The sequence below is a fragment of the Copidosoma floridanum genome, unplaced genomic scaffold (assembly GCF_036245765.1).
Source record: "Copidosoma floridanum isolate Cflo_tuat_1 unplaced genomic scaffold, Cflo_Japanese_pri ptg000009l, whole genome shotgun sequence".
Taxonomy (NCBI): domain Eukaryota; kingdom Metazoa; phylum Arthropoda; class Insecta; order Hymenoptera; family Encyrtidae; genus Copidosoma; species Copidosoma floridanum.
The window spans coordinates 868,112-890,427 of NW_028321886.1; the positions used below are offsets into that span (position 1 = coordinate 868,112).

General features: G+C 33.5%; 5 protein-coding genes across 8 annotated transcripts; 3 read left to right on the forward strand and 2 right to left on the reverse strand.

Annotated features, from left to right (window-relative positions):
- LOC106643300 (spermatogenesis-associated protein 20) lies at positions 1-4,505 on the reverse strand. 3 transcript variants are annotated; one of them, XM_089589724.1, is made up of 12 exons: positions 4,366-4,505; positions 3,545-3,707; positions 3,040-3,403; positions 2,827-2,970; positions 2,646-2,735; positions 2,335-2,571; positions 2,080-2,259; positions 1,804-2,013; positions 1,500-1,692; positions 1,049-1,423; positions 766-965; positions 1-688 (listed from the first exon to the last, which is right to left on the reverse strand). In XM_089589724.1, exons 2-12 carry the CDS (start codon positions 3,652-3,654, stop codon positions 407-409), a joined length of 2,385 nt encoding a protein of 794 aa, XP_089445850.1. In that variant the 5' UTR covers positions 3,655-3,707; positions 4,366-4,505; the 3' UTR covers positions 1-406. The 3 variants fall into 3 exon arrangements, with proteins under 3 accessions (XP_089445850.1, XP_089445851.1, XP_089445849.1); XM_089589725.1 differs by lacking the exon at positions 4,366-4,505 and adding an exon at positions 3,979-4,317 and having other exon boundaries at positions 3,040-3,400; XM_089589723.1 differs by lacking the exon at positions 4,366-4,505 and adding an exon at positions 3,979-4,317.
- A 3,516-nt stretch (positions 4,506-8,021) lies between these two features.
- On the forward strand, positions 8,022-8,672 carry HSPC300 (hematopoietic stem/progenitor cell protein 300). Its single transcript, XM_089589335.1, has 3 exons — positions 8,022-8,244; positions 8,345-8,427; positions 8,500-8,672. The coding sequence occupies exons 1-3, from the start codon at positions 8,127-8,129 to the stop codon at positions 8,524-8,526; spliced, it is 228 nt and encodes a 75-aa protein (XP_089445461.1). The 5' UTR covers positions 8,022-8,126; the 3' UTR covers positions 8,527-8,672.
- Positions 8,664-9,976, reverse strand: LOC106643318 (NADH dehydrogenase (ubiquinone) B14.7 subunit). 2 transcript variants are annotated; one of them, XM_014358403.2, is made up of 3 exons: positions 9,873-9,976; positions 9,241-9,540; positions 8,664-9,002 (listed from the first exon to the last, which is right to left on the reverse strand). In XM_014358403.2, exons 2-3 carry the CDS (start codon positions 9,530-9,532, stop codon positions 8,758-8,760), a joined length of 537 nt encoding a protein of 178 aa, XP_014213889.2. In that variant the 5' UTR covers positions 9,533-9,540; positions 9,873-9,976; the 3' UTR covers positions 8,664-8,757. The 2 variants fall into 2 exon arrangements, with proteins under 2 accessions (XP_014213889.2, XP_089445459.1); XM_089589333.1 differs by having other exon boundaries at positions 9,801-9,887.
- Positions 9,977-10,062: 86 nt separating this feature from the next.
- Positions 10,063-10,977, forward strand: NdufV3 (NADH:ubiquinone oxidoreductase subunit V3). Its single transcript, XM_014358404.2, has 3 exons — positions 10,063-10,221; positions 10,369-10,501; positions 10,683-10,977. Exons 1-3 carry the CDS (start codon positions 10,186-10,188, stop codon positions 10,826-10,828), a joined length of 315 nt encoding a protein of 104 aa, XP_014213890.2. The 5' UTR covers positions 10,063-10,185; the 3' UTR covers positions 10,829-10,977.
- A 775-nt stretch (positions 10,978-11,752) lies between these two features.
- On the forward strand, positions 11,753-20,464 carry LOC106643317 (Farnesyl pyrophosphate synthase). Its single transcript, XM_089589400.1, has 7 exons — positions 11,753-12,226; positions 17,749-17,911; positions 18,457-18,597; positions 18,675-18,878; positions 19,021-19,185; positions 19,729-19,941; positions 20,004-20,464. The coding sequence occupies exons 1-7, from the start codon at positions 12,111-12,113 to the stop codon at positions 20,202-20,204; spliced, it is 1,203 nt and encodes a 400-aa protein (XP_089445526.1). The 5' UTR covers positions 11,753-12,110; the 3' UTR covers positions 20,205-20,464.
- The last annotated feature ends 1,852 nt before the right edge of the window (positions 20,465-22,316 follow it).

The window sequence follows — 22,316 nt, forward strand, 5'->3', positions numbered from 1 at the left end:
ATCTGATACGGTATGTAGTGTGGAAAAAATTCAACTGTCCTACAAGTATCTTCACGCTAAGGATAAAAGTCACATATATTTTGTTACCAGCACAATCGTAAAGAAATAAAATAAAATTATTTGTAAAATTTAATTTCAGTGTTGTAAAAATACACATACACCAAAATTTATTGTTTATAATTGCGTGAAAAAAAAAAATTTTTTTTTTTTCATGAAAATATCTAGGAGAATAAATTTCAATTAATTTTGCCTTCCATTTCACTCACAGCCACAAAGCATTGTATATTTTCTAATCAGTCATGATTTTAGTTTTATAATACACTGAAACTCTAGCGTATAATATATAAGAATGAAAAAAAAATTACTCCATCAAATTTTATTTTACCACATCAAGTGTACAACCACGTTAGCTTTGACTCAATGCATCGAGTCTCCGCTTGTCGAGCTGCAACAGCAACTGATCAGGCTCTGAAACTGGTAGTGAGCACACGTGGTGATGACAGACGTAGGCTGTCGCTCGATCGTTCAATTGCTTCATCTTGCCCATGACGCTGTTCTTGCGGTACAGTATGTTGTCCGATTGTTCGTCGTCGGCGAGTATTATCACACGTCCTGGTATAAGTTGCTCTTGTACTACTCGCAATAGCTTTTTCGTATCATCTGCCTCCTTTTTGCCAACTATGTAAATCTGAAACGCAAATATTATTTCAGAATATTTTGTACTACTCTTTGGCCACATGAAAAAAAGCTGTGATCAACTTCTACCTGAGTAATAGAATCATGTAGATGTATAAAGGCGGCTGCCAGCTCTGGACACGCTACGGGGAGTTTCATCAACATGCCTTGCATGAAACTCAATAAATTGCTAGCCTTCTCTGCAAGCTCTGGACGATCCAAGTACGAGGCTAAACTGATGAGATTTCCACACGCCGTTGAGTTTCCCGACGGCTCTGCACCATCTTGATCTAATTGGAAAGTATTTTTTTAAAAGGTAAAAAATATCGGAAATTTAGCTTTATTGCGCTAAGCCAATGATTAACTTTCTTACCATCCTTCAGCCGTAAAATGACTGAGTTATTGTCCTCGGTCGCGTAGTAGCCACCACCTGTGCTGTCCCAGAATAGGCTGTCTTGAATATCCTGCAATTGTTCAGCAAACTCAAGCCAGTGAGGGTCAAAACTGACATTGTACAAGTCGAGGAGGCCACGTATCACGAAAGCATAGTCCACTTGGAAGCCGTGAATCGGCGTGTTGGTCTGTGAAATTTGATTGTTGTCACCGCGATAACAGCTTCGCAACAGCACTTGCTTCTCTTGATCAAAGAGGTAGCGTTCGATAAACTTGGCAGTGCTCGTGGCGTATTCAACGTACTGAGAATTGTCCAGGGCTGAGGCTGCGTGTGACAATCCGCTTATCATGAGACCTGAAGAAAAATACGAGCAGTGAGCTAATTGAGTGATCGAAACTTTTTTTAACTTCAGCACTATGAATTGATCTACCATTCCAGGCAGTAACCATTTTGTCATCCAGGTGAGGTCTTGGTCTCTTTTTTCGCTCTTTGTATAATATATTCAAAGATTTTTGCAGTAGAGATTTTACAACTTCGGAACTCAGGTTGAAGTGCTCGGCAGTTTTGTCTACGCTTCCAAACACTATCAAAACGTTTTTTCCCGTTAATTCACCGTGAGGATCCTTAAAAAAAAAAAAAAAAAAAAAAAAAAAAAAAAAAAAAAAAAAAAAATTAGTAAATAATAAATTAAACATTACAAAGCACTGAACTTCAGTATCTTACGTCATACAAACCTGATGTCTGCCGACATTTCCTTCTGGCTGGACATTGAAATGATAGCAAAATACATCGCAAAGAGTTAAACCTTCAGCATTTATTGTTTCGTTGTTCAGCAAGGACTCGATTTCTCCGTGCTCCCAAACATAAAAGGCCCCTTCTTGCTTCTCCTTTGCCTCGTGTGTTGGAAGTGAATCTGCATCCTCTGCACTATAGAATCCTCCCTCCTGCAATGATTACATATTAATGTTTTCATAATCAGTGCTTCGATAGTTGTTGGCGATTGTCCTTACAGGGTGTCGCAAGTCTCGAACGACGTAAGTGACAATATCATTGGTTATTTCTGCAAAGAATGGTTTTTTCGTTGCCAAGTAAGCTTCTGAATATGATCTAAGGAGTTGTCCCTGATCATACAACATTTTCTCAAAATGTGGAACGTGCCATTTTTCGTCTACAGAGTACCTGGCAAATCCCTGTTTACGTTGACAAGAAAATTTTAAAAGAAAATATAATAAATAAGAAATGGTTGAAGAAAGAATATTAATAACCTGTCCAACATGATCGTGAATCCCACCATTTGCCATTTTCGTCAAAGTATGTATAGACATTTTTAAACACTCTTTTCCAAGTACCGATTCTGGATTTCTTGCATACATTGAGAACAACAAATTAAAATTAACTGGCTGAGGAAACTTAGGAGAGCTTGAAAATCCTCCAAAATTTGGTTCGAATCCATGCATTAATTGTTTGACACAGGTGTTGACACAATCGAATGTTACTCTATCCTTTAAAGTAATTTTCAATAATTTAATAATTTTTTTATAATTATTATTATTTTACTAAAAATACGAGCATATACTTCGTTTTGAGGTTTGGAAACTACTGCAGTTTTGAGCGCTTTCATGATTTGAGAGCTAGATACTATAAACTCTTTCTTATTTTCAGACCACTGTAAAGTACGTTTATTTCATTTACAGTTAGATACATCTTGAGGTGACTTGAATTGGCTTAAAATGTTTATGAATGAATGAAAAAATCACCTTTGAAGCAAGACTTTTTAATATTCTCATGAAACCTGGCTGTCCATATTTATCATCTGGTGGAAAATACGTTCCTCCTGTGATTGGAATCAAATCTGGTGTCAAGAAGACACTCATGGGCCAACCACCACGTCCTGAAATTGACTACCATAGACAACTATTAAAAAAGAAACAACCTTATTGTCTTTGATTATTCATGAAAATTTTTCTTACTTGTACAAACGTCATGTACACTCTGTCAATGTCGGGCCTTTCTTCTCTATCCACTTTAATATTTACAAAGTATTTGTTCATGACTTTGGCTATTTCCGGATTTTCAAATGATTCTTTTTCCATCACATGGCACCAATGGCATGTGGAATAGCCCACTGACAGAAATATGATTTTGTCCTCTTTCTTTGCCTTTTCCAAGGCCTCGTCGCCCCATGGGTACCAATCAACAGGATTAGTTGCATGTTGAAGAAGGTAAGGAGATTTTTCAAAAGCTAATTTATTCTGTCCACTGCTTTCAACACTGGTAGAGGTTGAAGCCATTTTTTTGCTCAATCGAGTCAATATTTGTGAAGCTGACTTGCTACTTGATAAATTATTGATAATTCATAAAATACAATGGAATTCATAAATTTATATTTTCATAAAATGTGTTTAGGATACTCTATCAAGAAAAAAAATGTAAATCTCATTTGGTGAGACATCAATATCAAAAAGTCCGACTTACTTAATATTGCATTCAAAGGAAGCTATGCTTTTTCCCCTATTGTTAACACATTGTTTAGATATGTCAAATGCTAATCGTATAGTTTGAGCATAACATCGTCCCAAAATCATAACATCCACTGGATTTCGAACAGGTTTTGTAAAGTGAATAAAACAGCAGTTATCTGTAACAATAATTTTGAAACCATTTTGACAAATTTATTTGCATGAATACCACAAAAGAAAATTATTTCTATAGACATTTGGAGCTTTTTTAAGGCTAAAAAGATACACACTAGATAACAACTAGATAATAAGCAAAACAACAAATACAATTCAAACTTTTGAATCGATGTACATTATTATTGTAAGAACCAAGAATAATGAAAATATGTGAATTATAAAAAATATTAATCCTACAATAATCATCTATCATGAGATAAAACCTTTACGTACAAATGAACGAGCGCACCTATGGTTACGCAAACTGATTAACTCTGGGTTCCTCCATTCAATTATTGTTAATTAATTTGCCTCCCTCTCGCCACATTTTTTAAAACAGCTGTTTTTTGCTTGGCCTATTTGTTTATCTCTTACACACTTAACTCAACTAACATAACCAACAAACACTCGAACGAGAAAATTGTCTTATCAACAACCCATCTTTACTGTTTTTATCATGATACATTTAGCTAATTAATAAAAACAATTCTCAATTGAGAATATGACGCACCGGCTACTATGCGAAGCGATTTATCCATTCATCATAAGTATCAATTCAACTTTTCAGTTCAACATTGAATATTTTTCGCATATTCTTAAAATACATTTACGTTTACTTACACGTTTCTCTATTTCGGATGACGAAGAAAAGCACGACTCAGAGCTTGCCCCTTAAAATGGAATAAAGTAATCTGAGTTGAGCTTTTCTTCGTCCGCTGACAAACATTGGCTATATTCGACGGCCCGGACACCCTACGGACTTTTTTTGCTTCGGGTATGATCGGACTTCATCGGTGGCCTTTGCTCTTGCATGTCAAAGCAAAAGAACGCCTGTAGGGTGTGCGGATATGGTCGATTTTGTGGAGGTCAATTTTCGGGCAAAAAAATAATTGAACAGTTGCCACAAACAGTACAAACAATGTCAACTTTTTATTTTCTATCTACACGATCAGTTGCGGCTGGTTTATAATTGATAAAATGGCTCTACTGTAATAAGTAGAGTAATAATTTTTTGGATCAGCGCCATCTAGCGTTGCGGATTTTTGAACCAAAAAGTGGCCCTAGAATTCTCAAGGAGAGCTTTAGCGCTTAGAGACATTTAGCTTATTATAAACCAGCCGCAACTTATCCTGTAGCTATAAAATGAAAAAATAATCATACGTATGTTTTTGGCGGCAAGTCACTAATTTATTTTCTATCAAATAATTGACCTCCTGTAAATTTATACTTTTGAAGATAAATTTTCGAGTAAAAAATAGATTGTTAGCTTGCCGCCAAAAACACATGTATGATTATTTTTGTATTTTATAGCTACAAGATGAGTTGCGGCTGGTTTATAATTATTAAAGTGACTTTGCTGTAAATAGCAATAGTTATTTGGATCAGCGCCATCTAGCGGTCTTTATTTTTTGGCCAAAAGTGGCTCCTAAAATTCTCAATCAGAGCATTCAGGATTAGAGCCATTTAGTCAATTATAAACCAGCCGCAACTCATGATGAAGCTATAGAATAAAAAAATAACAATACATGTGTTTTAGGCGGCAAGTTAACAATCTATTTTCTACCAAAAAATCGACCTCCTATGTGTTTGTACTTTTGAAAATAAATTTTCAAGCATAAGATGGATTGTTAACTTGCCGCCAAAAATACATGTATCGTTATTTTTTCATTTTATAGCTTCATCACGAGTTGCGGCTGGTTTATAATTGACTAAATGGCTCTAATCCTGAATGCTCTGATTGAGAATTTTAGGAGCCACTTTTGGCCAAAAAATAAAGACCGCTAGATGGCACTGATCCAAAATAATTAATGCTACTTACAGTAAAGTCACTTTATTAGTTATAAACCAGCCGCAAATAATCTTGTTAATAGATAATAGATAGTTGACATTTTTGATGCTACTTGCGGCAAGTTTACAATATGTCTTTTACCTGTAAATGGACCCTGAAACGTATAAATATTCCACTTATCTTATACAGCTCATAAAATCTACCATATTTACAAAATTAAAATACTTTAGACCTTTTATCATTAACTCGCGGAAGCACAAATTAATCAGGCCATTAAAGAGACAACCGAAGAAAAAAGGCCTGAAAAAGAAGCACAGTCACACGAAAAGTCTCATATAAATGGAGCATTGGATCTCACTTGATCAGAGAAGGTTGGGTTCTTTGTTTACTTATAACACTTAAAGTTTACATCTCTGTAATAAATGTATTTTTCAATTAGTGAGATCCGATGCTCCATTCCTAGGAGACTCTTCGTGTGGCTGCTTCTTTTTAAGACCTTTTTTCTTCAGTTGTCTCTTTTCGACTGATTAATTTACGTGTATATTTGATCGTGATTTACAATTTCTGTAACACAAATTTTGCTATGTACATATTATATAAGTTAACTGTTTATTGAAAATCTAAAGTTGAAGGGTTGTTCATTCATTAGTTAATGGTAAAAGGTCAAGAGTATTGTAATTTTGTAAATATTGTCGATTTTATGAGCCATATAAGAGAAGTAGAATATTCATGGTTTTGGAGGTCGATTTTTAGGTAAAAGATAAATTGTAAAGTAATTTAAATTGAGTGAGATCCAATGCTCCATTTTTAGGAGACTCTTCCTGTGTACCTGAACTTCTTTTTTAAACTTTTTTTCTTTAGTTGTCTCTTTTGGACTTATTACTTTACGTATCTATTTAATCATTGTTCAAGATTTCTGTAACACAAATCTTGGTATGTACATATTATATAAGTTAGCTGTTTATTTAAACTAGAAAGTTCAAGGGCTGTGCTTCCGCGAGTTAATGATAAAAGGTCAAGAGTATTGTAATTTTGTAAATATGGTAGATTTTATGAGCTGTATAAGATAAGTGGAATATTTATACGTTTCAGGGTCCATTTACAGGTAAAAGACATATTGTAAACTTGCCGCAAGTAGCATAAAAAATGTCAACTATCTATTATCTATTAACAAAATTATTTGCGGCTGGTTTATAATTATTTAAGTGACTTTGCTGTAAATAGCAATAGTTATTGGATCAGCGCCATCTAGCGGTCTTTATTTTTTGGCCAAAAGTGGCTCCTAAAATTCTCAATCAGAGCATTCAGGATTAGAGCGATTTAGTCAATTATAAACCAGCCGCAACTCGTGTTGAAGCTATAAAATGAAAAAATAACGATACATGTGTTTTTGGCGGCAAGTTAACAATCCATCTTATGCTTAAAAATTTATTTTCAAAAGTACAAACACATAGGAGGTCAATTTTTTGGTAGAAAATAGATTGTTAACTTGCCGCCTAAAACACATGTATTGTTATTTTTTTATTCTATAGCTTCATCATGAGTTGCGGCTGGTTTATAATTGACTAAATGGCTCTAATCCTGAATGCTCTGATTGAGAATTTTAGGAGCCACTTTTGACCAAAAAATAAAGACCGCTAGATGGCGCTGATCCAAAAAACTATTGCTATTTACAGCAAAGTCACTTTGATAATTATAAACCAGCCGCAACTAATTTTATAGATAGATAATAAAAAGTTGACGTGGTTTGTTCTGTTTGCGGCAAGTTTACAATCTATTTTTTACTCAAAAGTCGACCTCTAAAAATAGAGATATTCATATGGTTTAATAAAATCGACCATATGGCATTACTTAGTAGTAATTACTTTAATTAATTACTACACATAACTTCACGTACATCTTACAAGTCAACTCTACCTTGAATTAAACTGGCGCTTTAGCTATATATATATATGTTCCGTAATCTGCAGTTAAACTGCAGTTAAAACAGCAGACGATGTGAAAGTCGTGAAAAAAGTGAAGATTTCATCGCTGTTGACTGTCGTCTGCTATTTTTACTGGCCAGATTACGGAACAGAGCGCCAGTTAATTCAAGGTAGTTGACTTACCGACCTGATGGTAGCGTAGAGCGCAACCTTCAATTACTTGCTGGTGACAGTGGTGACGATTGCGGAAAACACCCGTGGCCGGCATGCGCGCCCTACAAAGCATCCTCATACCGACTGGTCTACTGGTAGGCAAAAAAAATTTGGTGTGTGGGCCGTCGAATATCAATGTTTGTCGGTGGCCGAAGAAAAGCTCAACTCAGATTTCTCCATCTAATTTCAAAAGTCAAAATCTGAGATGTGCTTTTCCTCGTCATACGAAATTGAAAAACGTCAGTAGGGTTTCTGAGCCATGAGAAAAATCGCACACTAGATGGCGTTGATTGAAATATATACAAGCGAAGACTACCTTGGGCCTTGGGCCAGTGTGTGTGCAACTGTGCAGTGTGCATGTAAAATTATAGTCTTCTGCTTGTGCGATATTCATATGTAGAACAGAGAAAAAACAAAAAAAAAACTTTAATTTATTTAATAAATACAAGATTATTATGTCGAATCACAGAGAAGCCATCCAGAAGCAGATCCAACAGGATTGGGCGAATCGTGAGTACATTGAGGTCATAACCGGCAGTATTAAAAAGATTACGGATTTTCTCAATTCCTTTGGTGAGTTTTCTCAAAAGTGTCAAAAAAAATGGGTTAGGTTGACATTGTTATCGGAGTCATTGTTGTTGATCGTATACCTTTATTTTTATTGTGCCTCAAGACATGTCGTGCAGATCTCGTCTGGCTGTTTTGAATGAAAAACTAACGACGCTGGAGCGCAAGATTGAATATTTGGAGGCTTGTGTAAGTATTTGCTTACATATTATTTTTCAGGTAAAGTTGTTGGTCAATATTGATTTTCAAACTTTCTTTTAGGTGACAAAAGGTGAAACGTTAACATGAGACGCGGACTGACTTAATTTAGGATTATTTTGGAAGAAAAATATTTTATAACCCATATAATCATCTGCACTGTGTATATATAGTAATATAAGCTTGGTATTTTAAAGGTAAAGCTATTAAGTAAAATAAAAAGATGATCGATTTAATCTAACGTGTTTATTTAATTTCTTCAATGAAACCGATACACTAATCAAGTAGCTTATGAAATTTAGAAACAAGCAACAAGAGAATTCAGAAGTTTGTCCAGTAATCCTCCTTATTGTGCTTGAACCTGGGAGGAGAGAGCCACGTTCTGCCTGGAAGATTTCTAAACTCGAGCATCCATCTCTGGTCATGTTTAAGTTCTAATACTTTTTGCCTGCCATAATGCTCAATGTCTTTTTTGATAAACGCAGCAACTGTGGCCAAAAGAGTAAGTCCTACAGACAGCTTAGGGTCTTTGCACCAGCAATGAAATACATAACCAGCTGACCATGCTAAAAAATCATTTCAAAAGCATAAGGTACATCTATTACTAAATATTTTTAGTAATACCCAAATAAAATTGTTGTTTAAGAAGTTGAGAAAATACATGTTAGTCTGTAACAATACATACTTGGTGTATTAGGATTGGTATAGGTCTTACTTTAGTGTAAAAGAAAAAAAATACAAAGGAATTATGTGTGTAAAATTGGTTAATAAAATGTGTGAAAAGTAAATGGTTGAATATCTTACTTCCAGCAACGTAGTTTATGTGGTCGTCCACACCTCTGACTTTATTCATTACATAGGTAACAGAAGAGAATGTCACGCACATTCCAGTCATAGGTACCACCCAGAATCCAGCAGTGTTGAAAAACTGTGATGCATTTTGACATTTCGATATAAGAACGGCATCAAAGAGACCCGCCATAGCACCAGATGTGAAGCCCCATTTGCCGAATCCCACAATCTTGCCAAGGGGATCCTGTCCTTCTGGTGCATTGTAGTACTGGTAATTTTCCAGTAAGTTCAGTAAAACACCCATGGCTCCTTCTGAAATTTATCAAACAAGTATTACAAGAGTAGTTGTGCAAAGTTTGGAGGTTAATTACGAATGACGATTCGTTCACAATCAAAAAATCTGCGTAAAAATTTCGAATCAACAGAAAAACAAGCTTGAGAGAAAACCAAAGTATTAAAAACGAATGACGGTATTTCAAATTGTATCTGCCCAGTTTTCCAGAAACTTTGTTTACAATCACGCACAAACACAAATGGGTACTCGATAAAATTGAAAAGCACCAATCACCCACAAATCAAACCACACAATCTGCTTTAATCAAAGTCCAAATTTAAGGATACTTTTTCCTTTTTGTAACGATTACCTCTTCACAATAAAAAGCGAATTATCGAAAAAATAAGCAGAGCTCCGAGAGCTGCTGCAGCCGACGTCCTCCGACGAAGACGACGACAATCAGCTGTGAGAGCGTGTTATGTAATCTTGGCCAATGAACTTTGGCCTTTGGACGGCTCATCCAATCACGATGGTTCTGATGGTCATTCACAGTTGACAGGAGCTGTAGTGTGCAAAGTGTTGTCGTCTGCTGGTTAGTGTCTGCAGCTATTACAAGAAATTTTTTGCAAACAATAGTGTTGCTGATCTGATTTCCCTTCGGGGAATTATTTGTACATACGAAAATGCTCCGAACTCTTGGTGCGCGACTTGTCCCAAAGGTAATTATTACGTTTAAAATCGTGTTGTTCTTTTATGCTTCTCTGTGTTCACTCACAAACTTGATTAACCTCTACATGTATACCTATACTTACTTTGTTGTGTTTGAGAGGTGACCATCGTTGTTTAATTTATTATTTTGTTTGCAGAGAACAATTATTGTGTTCAACAAAGGCTATACCTCAGACAAGTCTGGCAAAAATAGTTCGTCTCAGACAAACCAGCAGTGTATTCCTAATGTGCCAGGATTGAGTGGTGCTGTTGTTGATGTCCCAGATTATCGTGAGTATCAACAATTATGACAATAACATTTTTTTCTACAAACATGTATATTTATCGTTTGGTTGCATTGACTTGGAAGATATGAATCTGAAAGGTCGATGAATAACTTTGATTTTAATGTTTTTTCTTTTTTTAGAGAAATAAATCATTACAAACAAACTTTTTCACGTTTATGTTGCAGCTGTTGGTTTTCGTGGAGCTAAAAAAGACGCGGAATACAAAAATCCAGAGTACTTCTGTTATCATGTTGATTCCTTTGCTGACGCCTTTATAGAGATGGAAAAATACAGACTACCAGCTCCATCAAACAAGGCAGGGAAAAAGTAAATTTCATTAGCTGTAATTGATCAATTTTAATTTTTTTCTCTTTGGAACTACTATACATGCTTTTTGAGTAGATTATGCCGGTTCCATCAGTCATAAAATCTATGTAAATTTTGAAATAGCAAAAAAAATAAACGTATTTAAATATTTAAGTTTTTCTTTTAACAAGTGGTTATTTTTATTTACATTTATTCACATGTATACTTTACGCTATAATAAAAAAAAATTCCTGATGTGTCTTGATAATTTTTCAATTTTATTTTCAGCATAATAAACATTTTTCAGATTTCTAAAAAAATTGTATTACTTTACTCCGATATATATTAACTAAAAAACTGACAATTGCTAAGAAAAGTTTTGCTTCGTGTCGCATGGAATGAGTTATGATTTATAAAAACTGACGCAATGAATTAAAAAAATTTCCATTAAATCTTATTTAAAACATTTCAAAAGTATTTATGTAAATGTAAAAATTTCAACGCGTAAAAAAATCACAGGCTTTTTTTTCCAAATGTGCTCCGAAATGTTTCATACATCAACATAAAAATTACATTTATAAAATTTACAAAAAAAAATCCAATTTTAAAAACACTTGCACACCCAAGCTACACTCGGGCTCAATCGAATTAATTACGTATCAATCATTAGAATCGCTCGGAGCCATTCCACCTCCCGATTCTAATTAAAATAATCCCCCGAATCTTTAACCAGGATAATTTTGTTGCAAAGTTGACAAAGAAGCCTTATCTACCTCGTAAACCTCTGTTTGTTCATAAAATTGTAATAACCGTTGGTAGGTGCCGATGCAAAGTCCACACCTCTTTTTAAAAAACATCACCGAGTTGATTTATTAAGCTTTCGGCGTTCCCGGCGCTCGGTAACAGCGTCGGTGGCAGCGATCGACTGCCTCAGTAGATTTCCAGACGCTCGTCCGTCCTGGCCGCTCCTCTTCTCCCAACTATTGTCTTCTTATTTTCTTTTTCTTTTTTTCCCCCTTTACCACTTCGGCTCTGAAAATAAAATTTATCGCTCTCCTCGCGCCGTACTCGCGAGCTTTTGAAAAAAAAAAATAATAATAAACGATCGGTTCTTAATAATAATAATAAAAAAATCGTTGTGAGAGCAGCAGCGAGGTTATATATTGTACAAAGGCGTTGTGTTGCTTACGTGCCGTACGATACGCGGGCAAGGGAGTCATCCGCAGATTACAGAAAGAGAGAGTATAGAGAAGGGAAGAAAGAAGCGTGGATGAGAAATATATCGGAGAAGCGGTAATTTGCTAGCCATGGCCTCGCGAAGGATCATCAGGAGCAGCTTTGCCGTGGCGCGTGGACTCCTGGAGAAGCAGGCGGTTAGAAGTGATGGTGTTGTTGCCCAGTCTGCGTATGCCAAACAGCTCCGGTGAGATATATCGTTGGTTTTGCCTTTGTCACCCACAACTTGCTTTCGTATTTTTATGTACCCTCGTGCAATACTTATATCTCTTTTTATTTTTTATCATTTTTTTTTTTTTCATCTACCTCGAGTATATAAAAAACCATTTTAAGACCCCACGCTTGGACCTATAGGCGCTGCTGCTGTTTTCGTATTTGCGCACTATGCGTACGGTTTTTTTTTCTGTTTACATTGCTCCGTTTTTCACACTTTTCGGAGTAGTGTGCTTTTCTTCATCAAAAACTGGCAAGAGATCACTGCAATTGTGTAAAAAATAATAACTATGGTCTTGGGTTTGGATGGAACGTCAAAAGAGAAGTTAATCTTCCGAAATAAAGACGGCATGAGGAACAAAAACAATGCATCGTAAAGCCGTTTTTTTTTTTTTTTTTTTTTTTTTTCATTCACACGCGCTATAATTGTCGCTTCTGTTCGTCGTAAACAAACATTACGTGATTTTCAACACGGTAAAAGAAAAAAAAAAAAAAAAAAAAAAAACCCAGAAAACACGAGTGATTTGATTAATTTATTGCATGCAAGACTATTTTCCAGCTGCCATTCAAATACTGTTTACATCACCTATAACTACTCATCATACGCGTGAAATCGTCAGCCTTTACGTAATATTTTTTTGTTTTCATCGAGGCACGACATTCTGTATACTCAATCTATCAATTTGGAGATCAATTTGATTGACCGACTTTTTTAATCTCAGTTATCAGTTGTGCTTCAATTAAAATCTTGTTAATACGTCGAGTTAATGAACAATCATTTAAATAATGTCAATACGTTTATTGTACTACCTCTATTTCATTAAGAGGAGATTAGTTGGTTTTTTTATCATTATCGAGGAAGCTTTTTAATAAGCATAAAATTGCTTTTTAAGATTACCTACATTCCTTTTAAACTTTGAATAAAAAACGTGACCCTACACGTGATACAGAAATTATGGTCATTTTTATCGTGAAACTACCTGTAAAAGTTAATGTGAGCACCACTTTGGGTACCGTAATTTAACCCCTTTGCAGAGTAATTTTTACTTATCTATGTTAGGTACTTTAATTAATAATGACTCTTACTTTTTTCTCCGTGAGTAGATTAAAATCTAAAAGCAAAAATATGCCTTGTTGTGTCGAAACGAGAATCGCAGTGGAAGAAAAAAATTGCAGACTGTTGAAAAACGCATTTGACAATTTTTTTTCACCGCACACAATTGAGGGTAACGAGGGCTTGCTCACGGTGCATAACTGAACAAAAAACGGTGCAATGTTCGGGTGTGCGCGTCCGTGCACCAACAATGAATTAAAATATAATACACTTGTGGTCATATTAGTATGTGTACCCGCTGGAACGTCATCTGCTGAAGTATACCAAGTGTTTGTTTGATGATCAACAAGTGTGAGAAAATTACTTTGGTATCTGCAATCGTTCGCATTATGCGGGTGGGAATTTTGATTTACTTGACTGTTAAGGGATGCAAAAATACTGTGCATGTTACTAATATGATCGGTGCCTGTAACGGTACGTTTTTCTTGACACATGAAAGGAAAATAAATCTAAAAGATTTTTTATGAAATAAATGATCTAATTGGAATTTAAAAAAATATATTTTACTAATTATTTATTTTGTATCTAAATCTATTTTTTTTTTATTTTACTTTTCAATATTCGCTTGGTGATCAATGAGTAATAGATTGCATTTTATATACGAGATACTTCTTAATACACGAAATTTAAACTTTCTCCTTCATATACCAATTCAATCGTAAAAAGTTTACATTTATATAATATGAATTATATATGTACCAGTAAACTTTCCTTTTCTTGCTTTTAAGGTACTTCCTGATATTTGTACGATGTAAAAGCGTTCGCTTAAAACTCGCCACTGGACTTTTACAGACTTGTATACGAATACTTTTTAAAATTTTTTTTTTATTACTTCTTACAAGACAATTAAAAAATTTTTTCCAGCGGTAACCATTCATTGCAATTTTAAAGACGAACAAGCTTTTTTGGCAGAGTCAAAATACTTTTATTTCAAATACTTGACGCAATAAAATAAAAAATCCCAAATATATATTGTAATTTTCCGCTAAAGAAAGTTACTGCCTTGAGAATAAAATTTTTTCAGCAAAAAGACTTCGCTTTGTTAAAGAGAAAATAATTTTTTTTTTTTTTAAGTGTTTAAAAATTCATTAAATAATTACACTCAAGCATGAACTTTTAAATAAAACGTATCAAGTAAATATTTTCAAACCGTACGAAAATATGGGATGAGTAATCTCATGATAATTTATACATTTAAATGCCCCATGAATATTCCATAATTTGTAAAAAATACACTTATTTGTCCAAGAAAACTTGACTCATTGAATTATAAAAAAGTTCTATTAATAAAATCATAAATGCCAGTCCAATAGCAAGTTTCTTTTTTCGCATAATCATCGCGGAATAAATTCAATCTTCCGGTGTGCACATGTATATATAGATGGCTCAAGTGCTCAGCTGACGTACGTACATACATGCATTTACGTGGCTGTATATATATATATAGAAACGCTTATCTGGAATATAATTGACCGAGTATACTTACAGAATAAGTACGATCTACAAAAGCATTAGAGCTCGTCCGATGTGCATCGCGAGCAGCTTATCCTACCATCGTGCGATTAACGGAGGGCTATAAAAAAAAATATGTCAAAATATTTGTGGGCTCAAGACCATTTGCTATACACATAATATTTATATTATTTTAGCTTTGGAAATTAACTGATTTTGATTGTCGAGAAAGATTGTACTGTAAAGTTGCACGTGATTTTTATTTATATCTTTGTTTGTGATCTTTTTAATCCGTTGTTTTTTTTCATCAATCACGTTTTGTTATAATTTTTTCTTATTATTATCACATTTTATTCAAAATTATCTTTAAAGTTGAATTAACAAAATTTGTTTTTACACGAAAACAATTCGTTTTGTATTAAACTATGCAACAGGTATTTAATATCATAAATTATTCAGTCATAACTAACAAAGGTAAATAAAATTGAATTACTGCCTCCTTAGACTAAATTTTTTCTGGCCAATACTTCTTGAAATTGCAAACATTTTTGTCACAAATATCATGCACTGCACACAATTTCCGCTAACAATCGAACGTTTATCAGCATAATTGAAGCGGCAATTGTGACGTATTTCTTGCAAGCATACGACTGCGTTTTGTTTGCAAGTTTCTGTACAGTCTTCTCTCACTATATTTTTTCAATCATCACTTCCTCGTAAGTGGATCTGCGGAAAAGCAATGATTGATTGATAGGTACCAAGTTGATTAACGTTAGTTTTTCGACCAACATTTGCTATCTCTCGCGTATTATTAGACTTTCGATGAGATAAAAATTATTTTTTCAGGATTTTTCCTTTAAACTTGTTTAAAAATATTTACTTAACAGCTAATGTTAACGATTTCATTGTTCAGAAATTTAATGTGTTGTTTCGTTGTCTTTCAAAACGTGAAGTTAAAATACTTTCCTTATAATGAGATAGGTATGTAAAATACTTTTGTGTACTCAGCCGTTGATATCAATTTTAAAAAATTTTAAAACGCCACCAAGTCCATTATTTGACTTGCAATAAAAAATTACTCACTTATCGAAAATTTTTTTAATTTGTAATAAATTGTTTACACTTGGACTCTGGAACATTTTTTATCATGATAAATAGTTTTTTCATGTCAAACCAAAAACAAGTTTTTCTTGCAGAATGGTTTGAGAACTTCAACATCCATTAAATATTTAACTTGCAAAATAAATTTAAATAAACATAAGCTTCACTTTCTGGTCTCAATTCTCCTGTCCATTTTTTGATAAACATCAGCATTACTTTGACAACTCAAATGTAAAAAGGAGTAGAAAACGAATAAGAATTCGATCTGTTTTGTTGGAGCAAAATAGAGTTACATGTTGCATGTCATTTTTTCATTGTTATTTTAATAATCAAACTGCCGTATTTAAAGTCACGTTGGCGTGCGTGGACGTTCAGTTAATCTCTCTAGTCCCAGTAACACCATACATTTCTTTTTTTTTTCAATTTACTGGAACTATTATGTTGCAGCTGTAATTTAATACGTGAATGTCAAACAATGATATTTATATTTCTGAAAATATTGCATATCATACCACAGTACAGTAAGTTCTGTTGTGAATAAATTGTTTGCTATTTTGTTTTCAAGTTCTTTAATTTTAAATATACATGTGATTATTTTTTGAGCAGTGCAACAATTACCTTGTTTTTCATGTTGTAATCGAAATTAAAGTTAAAAAATTTTTTTAAAAAGTAACAATATTGTCTACGTATGGTTGTATAACAGTAATAAATTAACTTTACAATTCATTAAAGCATCAAACATCAAACATTTGTTTAAATCGATATAATTTAAAGCACACAATAAAGCAACCGACTTAAAAATAATCCAATCAAAAGCATCAAAGATAAACAAAAAAACTCAACAAATAGAATTTACATCCAAGCAGGAAAAATAATTTCAAAAAGATATTCCTTGTCAAGAAACATCGATTTCTCTCTAACTGTGCAAGTAGATATGCGACGCGAGCTCACATATAGGTGTATACTTGATGTTTTGCCTCTGGTTATGACGCGTAAGTGCATTATTTTACTTCCATGGCGCCGTGTCAAATGTAAAAATCTTTTCTCGCTTTTTCTGACTTTCGTGCTCATCCCTTCTCTCAAAGAAATCCTAGTGTACAATAATGGCTTTCTACATGTCCCGTTCATTAATACAGCACGTCACTTTTCCAAACAACAACAGCATATCGTTTATGAAAAATTTCATGGCTTGTATGAAATTTATGATTAATGTATACAACAGGCACTATAAGACGATTTTTGCCTTTTCAAAATAATCTGCACCATTTTAGAAACAAATGTGTGGGACACTTTTAAATTTATTTTTTTATGATTCAAGATTTTGTTCTTAAAAGTCATTCGAAAAAGTTAGTCAGCGTCAAGTAATAAATTTTTTGTCATTTTGAAATAATTTACATCATTGAGAGCATTAGAACGACACTAAAAATAATATATAGCATAAATAAGTTGTGTTTCTATGAAAACTACAATTTTTGTATTTAATATTTTGTTATGAATCGCTGATTTCTTTCTGCAGTGATTAAAAAACTGTTTCCCAACATATTTTCTAACTTTTCGAACTAAAGTGAATTTCCACTACATTTTACGGTAAATTTTTTTTTTTAAACCTACGGCTTTTATATTTAACAATTGTAGAAACTAGAGTATCAATGGACCCGAAGGTATTGTATAGAAAGCAAAGTTCAACCGAATTTTTTATTGCAAATGATATTAATACTTAAGATTTGGTTTTTACAAGGAGTTACACTTTTTACTCAAAAATATCAGGTACTTGATAAACAGTTTCTGTCGAGCCACTGAAAAATGTGCGACCATTGTTTGTTGAGTAGAACAAGCACGCGTAACGTGTACTCAATGGCGCAGACCAGCGGTGTGGTGACGACGAGGGACGAAAGCCGAGAAATGATGGCCATCTGGCCGGATGTCGTCAGGGATCTTACCGATGCTGGACGACACCTCGACGTGCCTGACGCTACCAAGTGGCTAGCCAAAGTACGTCGATTGAAGCTTCTGTTTTCCTTTTTTTTTCATACCTCAATCTTACGACGTTGCCGTAGTTTTTTCACGCGTTTTCACATACCTTGTACAAATATGACAAAAACTTGAAACGATTTCAGACCCGAAGAATTAATTGCAAAATTATTTCACTTTTTTCGTGAGTCAGTGATTCACTAATTAAAAACTTGGAATCGTAAACTAACACAAGTGAAAATTATTGTGCCTCTAATGATATGAGTTTTATCAATTCGATTACTTATGAATTAGTTATGATTGTATTTGTTTTAGTTTAAATGTTGCAAGCTTTTTGCTAATCAATGTGTAGGTACGTGCGTACCTTGCTTATCTTTGATTTTGCATCATTTTGTAGTTCATCACACTCTCTATTACCAGCAGATAAAAAAATATAGTAATTTCTTAATTACTACTTTTCCTCAAGGATAATGTAATTAAAAATTAAAGATACAAAAAACCTTTGCTGGTCACTACAGCACAAAATAAAAACAAAACATTATTTAACACCACCGTCGATCGTACAGGTACTGCAATACAACGTGCCAAGTGGTAAGAAGAACCGAGGCCTGTCGCTGGTTTACGCGTACAGGAAACTCGCCCCCCTGGACCAACTTACGGACGAAAATATCCGGCTATCACGAATACTCGGCTGGTCCGTTGAAATGGTGAGTTTCTAAATCGTTGCTCGTATGACAGTCCATGAAAACGACATCGTGAAAATCCAACTTTCGATTCTGCTCAGCTCCAAGCCCACTTCCTGGTGATGGACGACTTAATGGACAATTCGCAGACACGTAGAGGCCAGCCGTGCTGGTATCGCCAGAACGACTTGGGTGCCGCTGCCATAAACGATGGCATCCTGCTTGAGCACGCGGCTTACCAGCTGCTCCGCATCCACTTCAGTGACAAACCCTGTTATCTCGACCTCGTCGAGTCTCTCCAGCAGGTGCGTTGTTTAGTGTTACTAAGTGCAAAATCCAGCGTATTTGAAAGATGATGCTTAAAACGTGTATGAGGTATTATTACTTCAGTGCACAAAGTGGTTGAAAAGTTGACGATTCAAAACTTTTTTTAAATATTTATTTCAGAATGCTATGAAAACGTCGTTTGGTCAGGCGCTGGATCTGCTGGCCACGAACTTTGGCAAAAAACCTAACTTGAATCTATTCACCATGGACAAGTACAATTCGATCGTCAAGTACAAAACGGCCTTCTACTCGTTTGTCCTGCCAGTCCAGCTTGCCATGTATTTTGTGAGTATTTTCGAATCGTTTCATTTAATTAAAAAATATGTATTCTTCTATTTCATTTATTTTCTCATAAAGTGATATGAGACTTTTTACAAGCTCTAAAAAATAAACAACAAATACAGAAATTCAATAAAATTGTTTGATTTTTTTTTCTTGTTTAAAAAAACTGAGTTGTTTGTATAGAAAAACTGAAAAAGTATAGTGTTGTCAAGATTTCATTATTTAACGTAAATTACAAAGATCGATGCCATTTATATAATTTAATGTCTGAATTAAAAAAAAAAAAAAAAAAAAAAAAAACTGTTTGATAATAATTTAAAACCAATAACTAACATAATTAGCTTAGTTAGTTTTAAAAAAGAATAAATTTTAAAACAGTATTTTTGAAAAAATTATGTAAATAATACAAATTGTTTGAAAATTTTTTTTTTTTAATTTTATTGAGACACAAATATTTTAATTTTTCGAAACAGATAAAATTTCAAAGTAGCAATGTTCTAAATAATTGGAGAAGAGTTTTTATTTTTTATTTACGATTGCAAACAGGCTGGCATCAAGGATCCGGAGATGCACAGGCAAGCGAAAACGATTCTGCTGGAGATGGGACATTTTTTTCAAGTCCAGGACGACTACCTTGACTGTTTCGGGGATCCAGAGGTCACTGGCAAACACGGGACTGACATTCAGGAAGGCAAATGCTCGTGGCTCGTCGTAGTAGCCCTTCAGCGTGCCTCACCCGAACAGAGGAGGGTTTTAGAGGTTCGTTGTATTGGTTCTTTGTAATTTTTTGTATCAACTAACGTTTTTATTACGTTTATTAGGAATGCTACGGCGTTAATGATCTGGAAAAAGTAGCCAAAGTAAAGCGTTTGTACACGGAGTTGGGACTACCGCTGACATTCTCGATTTACGAGGAGGAAACGTACAATCTGTTGAACACTCACATCCAACAGATTTCTCGAGGTCTTCCCCACGACTTGTTCTTCAAATTTATTGAAAAAATATATCGCAGAGACTCTTAAAAGCAATAACTACAAATTAAAAAAAAATTTGTTTACTTATGAATCAATGAAAAGTTGAGATATGTATCTATGTTAACAATATTATATGTACAGCTGTTTAATTTTTGGACCGTGATTCATTGTAAATTATAGAATTTTATATTTTGTATTTCTATGTATACATAAACATTGAACTAATATTTAAGTTTCAAGTCAATTAGGCTGTAACATACATAATTTGATTGTTTTTTTACTATTTGCATCGTTACGAATCCTGTAAAATGCAATTGTTATAATAATATTTGGTATTAAAAAAAATATATATATAAATTACATAAAAAAAATATTGTTATTATTTGTTGAATGATAACACGGGTATTTTATTTTGATTGGGTAACCGCTAACAAGTGGATCTGATTTTTAATTTATTATTTTCTGTTTTGTATGGCTTGATAAACATTTTTTCAGTAGAAAAGTATGTTTAGAAAGTAATGCAAAACTTACGCTAATAGTACGAAAATTATAATAAAAAGTTATCCCCATTTTTGAGAGAATGGGTTGTCTCGGTTGAAAAACAATAACACGCATGTATACGTAATTCATAAGAAGAATCGCTTTTCTGCAAGCAGCCATTCCTTGGCAAGAGTATAAAAAACAGCCCAGGTAGGGTACGGCGATCAGTTTTGGTAAGATTGCAGCTGCTTTTTTTACCATCATTCGCTTTTATGTTTGGAAGGCTAACACCGAGACCTGATTTTTAAATTTAAATTAACGTTATATTCGATGATTTATTATTTTTAATTTTTTAATATCATTTTAAGAGTCAACAGGCAATCAGCACTTTATAATTGTGTGTTTTACAAAGTAGAACCATAATTATTATTAACTAACGGTATCTGCAACTGCTTAATAAATGTTGAACAAAAATGAATTTTATTTTGAGTCGTAATTTATTTGCCATTGATTTATTGACGTTGAGTAAATATTTATGGTTTTATTAGTACCACATTTTGTCAATTCAAATATTTTCATGATTCAACTTGTAGTACACAATCATTTGACATTTAACAAATTTTGACAAAAAAAATATACACTGCCACTGGAAAAAATTTTTTTAAAGCAAATCATAAATACCGAAACATTTGTTTAAATCTCAAGACTTAAAGATGTGTATCCTTTTTGAGAAAAAAGAGTGGAACGAATTGTTTACTATTCTACATGTATACTTATCAGAATAAAAATCATAATAATTTATATACAAATTAGTAATAAAGTTAAAATTATATAAGCCACGGTATAATTCGAATAACAAGTGATAAACAAAAATTTGATAGATAATACATTAATTGTAATTCATTTTTAGCTTACCACTGGGGATCGGCTACAGGGTTTTCCAATTTACCAGAGAATAATAAGCTTATTTTCTGCTCGAGCATAATTGGCAGATTAAGATTTCTAACGTAAAGTGCGCGATGAGGCAAATATCTAAAAAATAAGTGAAGTATACACAAACTTAGAACAGGCATGTGACAAATTATTTTATTTGCTTAAATAATACATTTTTATAAAAAAGCTAAAAATTTTTAAGCTGAATTTATAGTCGAACTACACAGCAGAAAGATACACAAGTGTCGTGGCTGATGTTGATACAAATTCTATAAATAAAAGTATTAGAATTTTTATATTTCCAAATGATAGTCACATTTCTTTCAAACGTCACATGGTCTAAGTTATAAGTCCCATTCATTTACCGAGATAAGACAAACATAAATTTTTTGAATGGATCATACACGACTAGATGATGTATTATGCCTTATTTTACGGTAAAATCTTTTATATGCAAGAAAATACATTTTAATGTTACAGCATAAGATATTCTGGAAAATTTTAACAGTGAATATACATCAAGAAACAACATACTATGATTAATAGTTTTTTATACTGTCAATGTTAAACGAAGATTAATGTAATTGACCGGATATTTGTCTAGTGAACAGTGCATACTAGAAAAGAGTGATTCTCTTTTTAAACACGATGTTACCTACTTGCTGGTACATTAATTTCGACATAATAATTTGGCGAAAGCACACGTAGATATATGTACATAATACTGTCGTCCATAAGCTCTATTTA